Below are 13647 nucleotides of genomic sequence, written 5' to 3'. Positions count from 1 at the left end.
TGTCTGTAGCCTCCCAGTAAATATATACATTCTTCCTTTTCTCAAAAGATACACAGACTGCTGGAGTCCATTGAAATGGTTCTTACTTCAGTAATGAAAATCTTCAGCCTCTGAGGCCAAACACTTTGAATGGATTCACTGCATTCAGAAACTCATTCACTTAAATGCCAGAAACATTCCGGCAGGGAGCTGTAGTACCAAGTGACATTTTCTTCAAACAGTCTGTGTGTAACTAGGCTCCTTTTCCCTTGTTTAGGTGATGAGATTGGAATGCTGGAGGACATGGCCGTTGGCATTTCAGATTTGAAGAAAGTCACATTTAAAATAACTGAAGCCAAATCCAATGATGTCTTGCCAGTTATAACAGGAAGGCGGTAAGTGGTGCCCATTTCCTAAAGACCGAGCTTTGTTAGATGTTTGCATTAACTCCTGATAAAAGAGCCGAGGAGAATTAAGGTTTGGTGTGCAATTCTTTCTTTTGTTCTCTTTTCCTTTTTGGTGAGAAATAAATGTAGAGGACACGACAGGGGAGGCTTGAAATACTCCTGGAAAGCTCATGACTGTTCGTAAATTGTACTGTAGTGAGGTGAGTATCTTAATGCTCCCCCATGAAATATGAAGAATACAAAATAATAGCAGGCATGAGAAGAACATTTTTCTCTTTATTACTATCTAGTCTGAAGTTGTGGATGTTTTTACTTCTGCTGGAATCATTTGGTTAATAGCATCATAATTCTTGAGATGACTTTATATTAAATTCTGTTAAAAGCAGGAACATTTTAGAAAAGGTGTATTCCTATGTCAGGGACATATACCACCATTTTTCTAATTATTTTGGATAATTCACTCCCAGATTGAGATTTCCAAGAATGATTTTAAATAGTTTTAAAGGTCAGTGTATAATGGGCAAAATATCAGAAAAATTAAGAAAAATGATGGTGTGCAGAATAGACCTCCAACAGAAGAATTATATCCTATGCTAACTCATTTCAATCAGAAGTCCTCCCAGTTTTGACTATTCTGATGTTAGCACTTTTAAAGGTTGCACGTGGATATTTGAAATTTGAAACATTCTCAGATCACAATGAAAAATATGAATGTACTAAAGAGACAGCCTTTTTCTTTCTAGAGAGAGATGGAGAAGAGACTAAGTATAAAAGTTTAAACTACACTTGTTTTCTTGTCCATAGTAAACATATGATATTTTAAATTTTGTGTGAATTATTTAAAATTTTCTGTGATTCTCAGAGATACATGGTTGAATGAAAGGTGGCTGTTTCTTATGCATAAAGAAAAACCGTATCCTCATAAAACTGAATATTTCATCTGCAAACTAATGCTTAATTTGCCATTCATTGGGAGAAAGAGGAATAAAATTGCTCATATACACACCTGGAAAAAAGTCCCACTCTATATCACCATGAAGATTATTATCAGAAGTAAGAACCTGATACTTTTATCATAATTTGTAAGGGAAGCTTACCAGGCCATTTGGCATAGGTAGAGTAAAAGATGCTTTTTCTGAGGGAGTTCTTCAGACTGTAGCTAAATTCAAAAGTTATCATAAAGATGGGAGTAGGCCTTCTAGAATGACGACATGAGCAGCTTGGCAAATCCTCTCTCCAAAAAGCAATATTACAATTAGACAGAATTGTCTGAAAGATCCATTTTAGGGCAAAGGGAATAAATCAAAGGCATACAACAAATTTAGAAGTACTTATTCATGACAAGCTAGTGAACATTGGATAAGACTGTTGGAGTCCGTGGCATTTTTGCCACGGGGTGCTGTCATCGACCCTGGCTCTCTCAGCACAGCTTTACTACGGCAAGGCGGGCCATGAAAACCAGCAGTTGCACTACCAGAGGGGACTGACTTGATTCGGACCACAGAGCGAAAAAAGCACATTCCAGAAAAATTGTCAGAAACTTTGGTTAACAATTCCATTCACAATAACATCAAAAAGAATAATTGTCAGACTGAATTTAACAAAGTACTCCAAGAATTCTCCACAGGATACACAAAATATTGCTTAGAGAAATTAATAAAATCCAGTACATGGAAAGACAATCCCTGTTCCCAGATTGGAATACTTAATATTTTTTAAATGGCAGTGCTCCACAAATTGATCTATAGATTCAATGCAATCACTAACTGCCTACTTCCAAGTAGTCTTTTGTGGAGAAATCGGCAAGCTACACCTAAAATTTATATGGACATGCAAAGGACCAGAATAATGGAAACAATTTTATAAAAGAAGAAGAAAGTTGGAGGACTTCTATTTTCCGATTTCAAAATTTACTATAAAACAATGATAACCAAGACCTTATAGTACTGGCATAAGTATATACATGTAGATCAATGAAACAGAATTTAGAACCTAGATATAAACTATTACTTTTTGGGTCAGTTGATTTTTGACAAAGGTACCAAGGCAATTCAATAGAGAATGGAAAGTCTTTGCAAAAAATGTTGTTGTGACAATTGATTGTCCGTATGCAAAAAGAATTTAAAATCTGACTTTATACCACATACCAAAATTAACTCACAGTGGATCAGAGGTCTAAATATAAGAGCTAAAACTATGAAACTTGTAGGAGAAAATATTTGTTCAGTTGGGTTAGGTAAAGAGTTCTTAGATATGACCAAAAATCTAGGTTCATAAAATAAACAATTTGATAAACTGGATTTCATTAAAATTATACACTTTAAGCATTAAAAATACCATTAAGTAAATGAAAAGATAAGCCACAGATTGGAAGAAAATATATGTAAACTATATATCTGATAAAGGGTTTGTATCCAGAATACATTAAAAAATCTTACTCTCAATGAGGTAAAAAACCTGATTTAAAAATGAGCAAAATGTTTGAATAGATATTTTGCCAAATAAGATATATGAGTGGCTTATATGCATGTGAAAACCTACTCAATATTATTAGTCGTTAGGAGAATGCAAATTAAAACCATAATTAGATAGCACTTCACCACTGTAGAATCATCATAATAAAAAAGACAGACAATAACAAGTGTTTGCAAGGACGTGAAAAACCTGTAACCCTCATACATTGCTAGTGGGAATGTAAAATGATATTGCCACTGTGGAAATAGTTTGGCAGTTTCTTAAAAAGTTAAACCTAAAATTACCATATGACTCTTAGGTATATACCAAAGAGAAAATGAAACTATATGTCCACACAAAAACTAATGTGTGGATGTTCATAGCAGCATTATTCATAATAGCCAAAATCATGAAGTAATCCAAGGATCTATCCATTTATGAATACATACACAAAATGTGGTATCTATACAGTAGAATGCTATACAGCAATAAAAAGGAACAAAATACTGGTATATGCTACAACATAGACGACTTCAAAGTCATTATGCGAGGTGAGAAAAGCTAGGCACAAGAGACTACATACTGTATCATTCCATTTACGTCAAATATGTAGAAAAATAAAATCTGTAGAGACAAAATAGATCATTGGTTTCCTGGGGCAGGCAATGGGATTGGGGTTTGAATGCAAACAGACATGAAGGATTTTTTTAAGGTGATGGAAATATTCTGAAACTGAATTATTGTCATGATTGCACAACTCTATAAATTTTCTAAAGCTTTGAATTATACACTTAAAATGCATGCTTGTCAATTATTTTAATTTTAATTTTTATTATTAAATTTATATAACATGTAATAAATTATTAATATTGTATAACAATATTACAATAATAATGTAATAAATATTATTTATTAAAATGTAATAAATTAAAATATCAACATAATAAATAAAATAAAATAATTTAATTTTAATAGAACTGACAAAAAGTTATCATAAATTGTATAATATTTCACCTTCAGAGCAACCTTTCAACATGGACCAACTCATTGATTCTTCTCCTATTCCTGAAAGACTTGAAATAAATAAACATCAGCCCTCTATTAGTCAGGCTTTTGTAAAGGGCACTGAGAGCAATTTAAAAAAGAAAAAGAAAGGACAGGCCCCGTGGCCAAGTGGTTAAAGTTTCCTGCACTCCGCTTCAGCGGCCCTGGGTTCGTAGGTTCGAATCCTGGATGCAGACCAACTCCACTCATCAGCTATACTGTGGAGGCATCCCACATACAAAGTAGAGGAAGACTGGCACAGATGTTAGCTCAGGGCTAATCTTCCTCACAAAAAAATGAAAAAGAAAAATAATGTGTCCATCCGTGTGAGGGTAGTGCTAATGTCCCTGCTTGCTGGGTTGAAGGTTATCTCCTAGTTCTCTAGTTTGAAGCTCAGATAAGAAACAAGTCTCAGAGTCAATGATCCAGAGTGCATATCAGTATTGTTATACTAGGAGAAACTAAAAATATTTTCACAGAGACCCACTAATTGTCCTTTGCTTTTTTTCCCAATACATGTGTTACCACCTCAGCACTCTGTATAGTTCTGGAAACACATGGGTTTTCCTGAATTCTGGGCAAAACTCTCTATATTGCTCTACTCAATTCGCAGTGCATCAGATGATGGCGTTTCAAATTATGTAAGCAGCTATTCTTGTTGACCACATTTTATGAATCCTAATTTAAATTTCCAACACTAAACATTAGGGGTAATTTTTAATGGAAATTTTCAATGAGATGATTTGTTAATGTTGCAAAATGATTGAGAACCCCCAAAGGTTACACCTTAAATAATGAAACCATTATATTTCCATCAAACCGTCACAAACACAGAGGTTCATCAAGAATAACAACAATCAAGCTGTGCTAAAAAATGTTATAAGTGATTTGGTTTATTAGTTTCCCATATTGAAAAATCCATCATTAAATTACTTTTCTTATTCTTGAGCCTGGTTGTGTTTTAAAAATAACTAAATCAAGAGAACAAATAACAAATAAGGCTCTCTATGTACGTGGCCCTGGTATGCAAAAATGACCTAAACATTCTTCCTTTCCTGAAGGAGCTCAGAGTAATGGAGAGAAATCAAACATGTAAACAATTCTTTATGCCAAGCAATTTAATAGTGAAGTGAATGAAATTATAATCGAATGAATTAGTAACAGAAAATAAGCAGATAGCAGCCAAAAACTTCAATCAGTGCTAAATTCCAACTGTTTTATAGTTTCTTTCCAATGAATCTAAAATAACCTAAAAGTGAATGAAATAAACAACACTGCTTCTCTTTGTCCTCTGCTTCCTTTAGTGAACATTATGTGGTGGAGGTAAAGCTTCCAGCGAGAATGTTTGAGTCTCTGCCTCTCCAGATTAAAGAAGGACAATTGCTTCATGTGTATCCGGTACTTTTTAACGTTGGAATCAATGAGCAGCAAACTCTCGCTGAGAGGTAAGCTTCAGGTATAACACTGGTACTTCAGTTTTTCTTTTTAATTGTTATGAAAATGTTGAGCAATTCCACACTTCCCTGCACATAGAACTTAGGTTTTCCTGTTTATTAGTACCAAGTTATTTGGTACAGCAAGGAGAAATATTCATATTTAAGGATTCCTGGCTCACACCAAATTTAAGTGTCGTGAGACAATGAGGAAAATATGCAATCCAATACCAAAATATTCACATGGATTAAATTTCCTCGTGTTTCCAAACGCTTATGTGTATACCAAATTTTAGGATTTTTTATGTTCATATGTATTTCAACATTGTAAAGGCAGCTCATGTGTCAATTTCTGGACCTAAAACACAGTCTATTATTTCCTTTTGTTTTCCTTACTAAAATAGTTGCTATTGACAGTTATTAACACATTTTTTCATAGTAATTTGCTCAAACGACAAATGATTGTATGTGATCCTATGAATCACTGTCAAAAGCACTTTTTTGAACAGACAGAGGAGTTACTTTTGCCTCTTACGTGATTTACATGTAGAAATTATCGAAAACGTGGACATGAGTTGAGGTTCCTAGGACGCATTTTTGAAAAATTTTAGAGAAAAAAGTTTCCCTGTTGCTGTAAGGCCTGGTTGGAGAAGCTTCCCCATGGGGAAAACTTCTGGGGAGTTTGATAGTCTTCAGTATTTAAAATGCTCTCTTAACTATAATTCACTCTCCAAATGTCTTCTTCTTCCATAGGTGGCAGTTTTAAAGTGCCTGCCATATTCTCTGCCAGGACTTGATAGTCGGTTTTAGGCCTTTACTAATGTCATTTACTGAACTAAAAATGCCACTACATTTATAGTCCTCTTGAATTTCAAAGATGGTCAAGGTGCCTGTTTTTATCTACTTTTTTCCAGATATTTCTCCTTATCCCTTTCTTATCCAAAAGATGCTTCCTGGATAATAGAAGTTTTCGTAATTCTCACTTTCCAGTTACAAAATTAGATGACAGCTTTGTATTGCATGTTTAATTTCAAAGTGTGGAAGCTATTCATCTCTTTTCTTCTAGCATGCATAAATCAGAATCTAATTTTATTCACTGTATTGTACAAAAATTAAGCACTTTAGCAAATCAATATCTAAAATCAGATTATATTCCAGTCATCTGTATATATTTGTCTCACAGCAAGTTTGATCTTTGAGGTGAATGATATTTATGAACATAAATTATACAATTTTGGAAAAAAAGAATCAGCGCTCTCAATTAATTCTCTCTTCTTTGTTACACTAGAGTACAGTATTTTGGGTTTTAATTAGTAAGTTAAGGCCTGTGAGTGTGGTCTTGAGAGAGATGTGACACTCTCCATTTACAGACTTTTCAAGGAACAGTTAGCACTGTGTTTTCAAGCCTTCCAGGTTAGGTTAACTTGCATCGTTCATGTCATTGTGACTATTTTAGTTGTTAGTCACTTTATTTAAAAAATGCCCCTTTCCTTCCCTTCTCTCTCATCTCTCTTGCATATTAAAAAATGCAGTTTTTCATACCTGGAAGCTATGTAAGACACATGAGACTTGAAAAGGAGACAAAATGGCAAAGTAGACAAAAACACAAGAGAAGCAAGAAACACTCTGATGTCAACCATCTATTGATTTGAGCAGATCACTTCCTTTTTTGTTTTCTGGCCTCATTTTCCTGATTCTGAATTTTGAGCTTTATCAGGCAACAGCTGAGTGTTAGGTATGTTATATAATTCAGGTGTAATATTTTACGACATATTTACCCATAGCCAAAACCTATGTTATATATATCCATTCTCAAATAAGTAAGTACTAATTAGTCTGCTTGGGCTACCACAGCCAAATACCACAGACTGGGCAGCTTAAACAACAGAAATTTATTTCTCACAGTTCCAGAGCCTGTGATCGAGGTTCTAGCCAATTTGGTTTCTGGTAAAAACTCTCTTCTGCTTTCTCGCTGTGTACTCACATGACCTCTTCTTTGTGTGTGCAGAGAGAGAGAGTGAGCTCTCTGGTGTCTCTTTCTACAAGGAAACTAATCCTATTGAATCAGGGTCCCACTCTCATGACCTCATTTAACCTTAATTGCATCTTTAGTGGCTCCCTCTCCAAACATAGCCACATTGGGGGTTAGGGCTTCAGCATGATTTTTGAGGGGACATAAATATTCAGTGCATAATATTATCCCAACCAGGATGGTATTTTTAAAATATCACTTGATTATGATGTCTGCAAAAGTTAGAAGAGTATATTTCAGAGTTCAGGGAAACTCTCCTGTAGATTTTCCTGGGTGTACGTTCCTGTCTTCCAAGTTTAATTCAGTATAGATATTGAACACTGACTCTGTACCAAGCACTATTCTGCCAAGCTGAAGGACACAGGGAGCATGGGATGTAACAAGAAGAATGAATATGATCTCTGTCCTGAAAGAACTTACCATCCAGTAAGGAAGACAGGTCAACAAATAGTACATTTCAGTTTGACTCATTCAATAAGCAAAGATGTGGAAGGGACAGGAAGAGGGGAGGAATGAAGGTGATTCATAGATGGGAGACTTCATTAGGGGGGTCTCATAGAGTAGATGAGCAGCCTTCTACAAGGCTTTGAAGGATGAATAGGAATTAATCAAGCCAAGAAAGAAGGTAAGACATTTTAGTCAGAGGAGGAGTAGCATGTGAAAAGTCCCAAAGACATCGAAATACTGCTAGTAAGGGAGAAGGGTGTAACTACATTCCCACAGGGATTTTGGAAGCCTTTGTGGAGAAGTTAGATGCTAAAAAAGAGACTAGACTTTGTCCTTACAGGGAGAGGAGAAGTAGTGAAGTTTAGTGAGCTGATATATGAAATGGGCGTTAGATTAACTTCTCCAACATTTCATTTATTGCACATGCAGCGTCTGGCACATAGTTGACACTAAAGAAATATTTGTTGAATGAATAATGATCTGACCATGATGTAAAGGATAGTTTGAAACAGAAGGAGGCATAGCACTTGAGTATTTGGGAGGCTTTGTATCCAGTCAATCAGGATACAATTGAATAGCTAGTATATGATGACAGTGGTAAAGAAAAAGAAGGAAAGGATACCAAAGGTGTGAAAAGATCAATGAATAGTGGGTGGGGTGGAGAAAAGAGAGGAAATACAAAAGGGTGCCTAGATTTTGAAACTGAGTTAATGGCAGAATACCAGGAACATGTTTATTTCTAAACAAAAGGAGGAGGTGGTTTCAGTTTTTGGTTATGTTTCATTTGAAGTGGAGTGGGATGATTCGCACTGAAAATTTCAACTGACATCTAGAAATACAGATCTGAATGGAGATATTTGGATGGGCATACATTTGGAAGCCATTTACGTAGCATCTTTTATAGAGAGAGAAGGGGACTTTACTTAAACCTGAGAAATGCTTAAAGAAAACGCAGGGGCAGTGATACACAGGTAGAAAGTTTTATCTTGAGAAAGAGGCAGAAAATCTCCAGTAGAGAGGCTGTTGGCCTCCATGGTGTGGACAGAAAAAAAAAAACGTAGGCAGAAGTGCACTACTCTCTGGGAGATTGGAGGACCACGTGTGCCTACAGCAGTTGATTATGTGTACAAGACTGTTTGCAACCCAGTGTCTAGTCCTGGTCTTCTGGATCTCTCCTCAAACTGTCAGGAGTGAAGAGGAAGATGGGAAGGATAAAAAGAGAGAGGGAGGGATTTTTATATTTTCAGAGATGCAGCCCTGCAAAAGTGAGGAAACTAACATTAACTGCGTATCAGTTATGCGCAGGCACAGGGGCTGGTGTTTTAGATTTGGTATTTCATTTCAAGTTCACGTTTGATGATTGTGAGGATATTTTGGTGTGTCCAAAGGGATTGGTGGAATCAGGGCCAGTGGAGACTGGAATACTTTTGAAATCACCATTGCGCACTGTTGCTTAAAAAAAGAGACTCCTTCCTTAGGAAAATATTGCCATCTATTTAAAAAGGAAGATGAAAAATGTTACATTCAAGTGCTATGTTATAACCCATAACTATTTTCATTTTCTCTTTTTAGATTTGGAGATGTCTCTTTGCAAGAAAGTATTAATCAGGAAAATTTTGAACTTCTCAAAGAATATTACACGATATTTATGGAAAAGATGCCTCCTGATTGTAAGTATGCTAGTTACGGAAAACAACAGTAATGGTTTCTTGATTATAAATCTTCAGGAGAGGTCAGACATAGAGGTCAAAGGAAGAAAGAAGCATGGGGCGAGGATGTGAGAGCAATTTTGAGATTGTCTGAGCCAAAAAGACTGATTGCGAAGGTGGCTTGGCCGACACCTGCCTCATCACCCTGATTACTCTCTTGAATGTGTCCTGCAGCTCATGCTAGGACATTAATTTCAGTGCCACTGGAAAATGCCAAAAGTTAAAATTAAGGAACTTATAATTAGAAATCTCAACTGAGTCCAATAGAAATTTTGTGTAATTTTTAGCCACTTAAAAGACTTTAATAAAGATTTAGGTTTCTAATTTATAAGGCACATCAGATATATCACGCATATACAAGGAGAAAATCAGACAGAATACGAGTTACACAGGTAATATAAAGTGATATAAACTAAGGAACCAATTTAATGTACTTATTGCAATATTTATGTGAAAATGTTAAGGCATGCAAGCCTATAGAAATGTGTTTTGTTTTTTTTGTTTGGTTGCTTGGTTTTTTGCCATTGTTCAGTCAGTTCTGCAGTTCTTTTTCCCAAAAAATTAAGCACATGACATTTGAAGAGTCCAAAATCAGAGAATCAAGAATGTATTTGGAGTTCATCCATAAGTACTATAAATATGTTGAGATATTGAAATATTCACAATGATGAGAAACTAGGTTTTAATAAAGTAGAAAATATTTTAATATTTGTAACCAAAAGCTGTAGTAAAAGTCTACCTGTCATCTAATCACTGGCAGTTTGTTCACTCATCTATATTCTGATACTTAGTTTGAAATATGTTAGGTCGCAGTGTTTAGGTCTTTTCATAACACAGTGATCTTGCCTTAAAATATTTCAACAGCGTGTGCATGTCCATGTGTGTATGGTTAGAAAATTTCACCTGCAGTTTTTATATTATTCCACATAAAATATATTTTAACGCAAAATGAAAGTAAGTGTAGGGAGATTCTTTGGCAGCCAGCATACTTATGAATTTTAAATTTGTTAGCTACTTGAAAAGTTAATAATATAAGCAAAACTATTTTGCATTAGTAATTAATGAAAAAGGAGTTTGTTATAACTTGGGTGTTGGTGGATAATTTTTTTATGTTACTTATAATTTGCAAGTAATTCTCAGAACTTTTGTAAACCACTGGACTTCTCTTTATGTGGGTCCTTTCAAAGTATGGTTCCCTGGACCAGCAGCATCAGTATCACCTGGGAACCTGTTAGCAATGCAAATTCTCAGCCGCCCTGCAGATCTATTGAAGTTGTCTTGTAATCTGTGTTTTAATAAACCTTCCAGGTAATTTCTAATCCATACTAATGTTTGAGAACCAATAATATGTCATCTTTGCTCAAAACGTGCATTATATTAAAAAGTAGGTTGTTGGCAAAAATCTATGAAGGATTTCAATACTATACATAAACAATCATGTCACCCAAAAACCAAATGTATGTAATTGTTGAAGTGTCATCTGAGTTATGAAATACAAAATAATTCCTGCATTCAAGTCATTTAAACTCTTTATAGGAATATAAGTTTAAAACTTTGAAGAACATGAGACTTTATATAATATATTGCTAATTAAATATAACTGTTTTTTAAACTTGTAGATATATTTCATCCTTAAAAACAGAAGAGACTTCTGCATCAAACGAGTTGTATTTCATTAGACTGTTGTCTTAACGTACTGAATTTTTCCTGATCTTTTATTTCCTATGATATTAATATATTTTTGAGACAATACTACCATAGATTTGGCACAGAATGGAGTTGGTGTATGATTCTGGTTTTCCATAACAAAATCCAAACCTGAACTATGCAATTATACTGACATAGGTGGGGTTATTCCTCACACAGAAATACTGTAACCCAAAGCATCATTTGGGTTCACTGAATTCAAGGAAGAATGTATAAAGCTTTATTAATAGTGTGAATAGAGTTTAGGCCATTTGTTAAAGAGGAAAAAACTACCATAGTTAAGGCTCATCCCCTTAATCCCTATAAAATATTATTTTTCTTTCACAGTGAAATCAAGTGATAATCGTTATCAATGTTAAAAGGATCAGTTAGTCCTCTAAACATGTTACTTTCGCTTATTAATCCACTTTGGATGTCCTGTCCATTAATTTCACTAATGCTGATTTTTATGATTTGTGAATTAAATAGTGGAATTCTACATGTTCTTGAAGTAAAAAATTTCCCTTTCTTCCCGAAAGATTTTTTTTAACCTTAAGAGATGTCCCCTACTTTTGTGATATCAAGATTGAATGAAAAACTCTATTTCAGCCTATATATTCACTCGCAATCAAATAGCTTTCATCTTTTTTACTCTTCTCGTACTGAAATTTTTATGGCCTACAATACTTGCTCTGCTTGAAATACTCTCTAATTCTGTTAAATATGTGGTAGATTCAATTAATAGTCTCAGTTCAGCAATCGTCACACATGGAATTGTTTATATCTTGATAACTACTATCAGCTTTATTAAGCACTCACCCCTTAGGAGTTAGTAATGGGAAAGGGGGTAGAATTCATGTACCAAACAACAGTACCTCACTTCCTTTCAATGTGTTCAGCATTGTCTGGTGATTTGTAGACTAATCTATTTTAAAATCTCAAGTTCATTTGGAATAAATATTCAATCAAATTCAAATGTTATTATCCTTCAACCCCATCTTCCTTGTATCTGCAGAGGGGACACTAATGGAAGGCTTTGTAGCAGGGGGATGGCCTCCCTCCCTTTCCCTCTCTTGGAGGATTTGTGGAGATCTGGAACTGGGAAGTGCCAGTTACAGAGAAGGATGCCAAGTATGGAGATCCCAAGAATGGGCAATCCCTTTCTTCTAAATCTTTGCTGAATCTTCATCTGAAGCAAGAGATACATATCTGAAATTGGTGTCAGATAGACAGAGCTGTGGCTGACTGTGAGGTCTGTCTGCTCTGTCTGGGTACTGGATGTCGTGGATTTCTCCCTTCATATTTTCTTTGTACAGTAATGCAGCTCTCAGACAGTTGTTCTCTCTGCCCTGACTGTAAGGCACAGTAAATTTGCAGGAGCTACTTCCTCTCAGGCCCTACCTGTGATATTTACTGGCCTCTTTGATCAACTGGGGAAGCTACAGTGAGGCAGGCATGAGCGCTTCTCTCTCTTTGCTCTGCTCTTCCCACTGGGTTTGAGGATCTCAGAAACCTTTCAAGTCCCCTTTCATGCCCACTGAAAGCATTAAGACACTTAAATTTGGGGTTAGCAAAATAAAACAAAGTGCTTGTGTAAATCACCAGCATGAATTGTTCCATGCTTTAGAGTAACCATCACATCTTATACATGACTCGGAGTTCCTGATTTTGGCAGAAGGAGCAGATGAAATGCTTCTTTTTCTCCCTTTTAAGTGAGGAGTGACCATGTCAATTCATCATCTCCAATCTCTCTATTTTTCTCTCTGATAATAAGGCACATCTCTTGCCCTTTTGCCAAAACAAAGGAGGAAGATTTTGTCTTATGGGCCTATTGGAATGCTACCACTTGGTGACTCCCATGTTAGCACGATAAGGGTGGGCTGTGTAGCACTGTGAACTAAAAAGGAAAAACAGTTACGGTCTTTTGTGAACTGTTATAAACTAACTCCTCAATATTTGACATCTTTCTTTTGTAATAATATTTCCTCAACCACAGCATATGAATTGCATACAAAATACTAAAAAAAAATCTTAGAATTGTACTGAGGGTAAGTCAAATATTGTTGTCATAGTTCATCCTATTTTATTTTTTTTGACAATTGTTGCCAGAAGCCTCACGTTCAATTTAGCAGACATTGATGGAGATCATATTATGTGTAAAAGCCTGTGCCGATCACTATGGATGATGAAAGGTGAATAAAATACAGTCCCTAGTAGCTTACAATTTAATGACTCAATGTGATCGACGAATAATCTACATGAACTCTAAATCTCTTTCCAGAATATGAGTTGCTATTTTGCCGTGTTGATCCTTTTTGTGAGTAGTTTAGTTTTGTGAGTAATTTAGTTCAAAAGCGTTACTTTCTACTTGGCCATTTTTGACATTCATTGTGTGGTTATGCATTGCCACAGGTTTTAATTCTGCGCTACGAAAAATAAAAGATCCTATGCATTCT

General features: G+C 35.3%; 1 protein-coding gene across 21 annotated transcripts in view; it reads left to right on the top strand.

Annotated features, from left to right (window-relative positions):
* Positions 1 to 13647, top strand: part of INPP4B (inositol polyphosphate-4-phosphatase type II B) — a 794515-nt gene that overhangs the window by 660257 nt on the left and 120611 nt on the right. For all 21 annotated transcript variants that reach the window (XM_070504821.1, XM_070504820.1, XM_070504819.1 and 18 more), the window contains 3 exons: positions 257 to 374; positions 5189 to 5329; positions 9369 to 9466. In XM_070504821.1, coding sequence (XP_070360922.1) covers positions 257 to 374; positions 5189 to 5329; positions 9369 to 9466 — 357 coding nt within the window. The remainder of the gene's footprint in view (positions 1 to 256; positions 375 to 5188; positions 5330 to 9368; positions 9467 to 13647) is intronic.

This window comes from Equus asinus, chromosome 3 (assembly GCF_041296235.1).
Source record: "Equus asinus isolate D_3611 breed Donkey chromosome 3, EquAss-T2T_v2, whole genome shotgun sequence".
In the NCBI taxonomy this organism is placed as follows: domain Eukaryota; kingdom Metazoa; phylum Chordata; class Mammalia; order Perissodactyla; family Equidae; genus Equus; species Equus asinus.
Note: the sequence above shows the minus strand (reverse complement) of the source record. Positions and strands in the feature narration are given on the sequence as shown.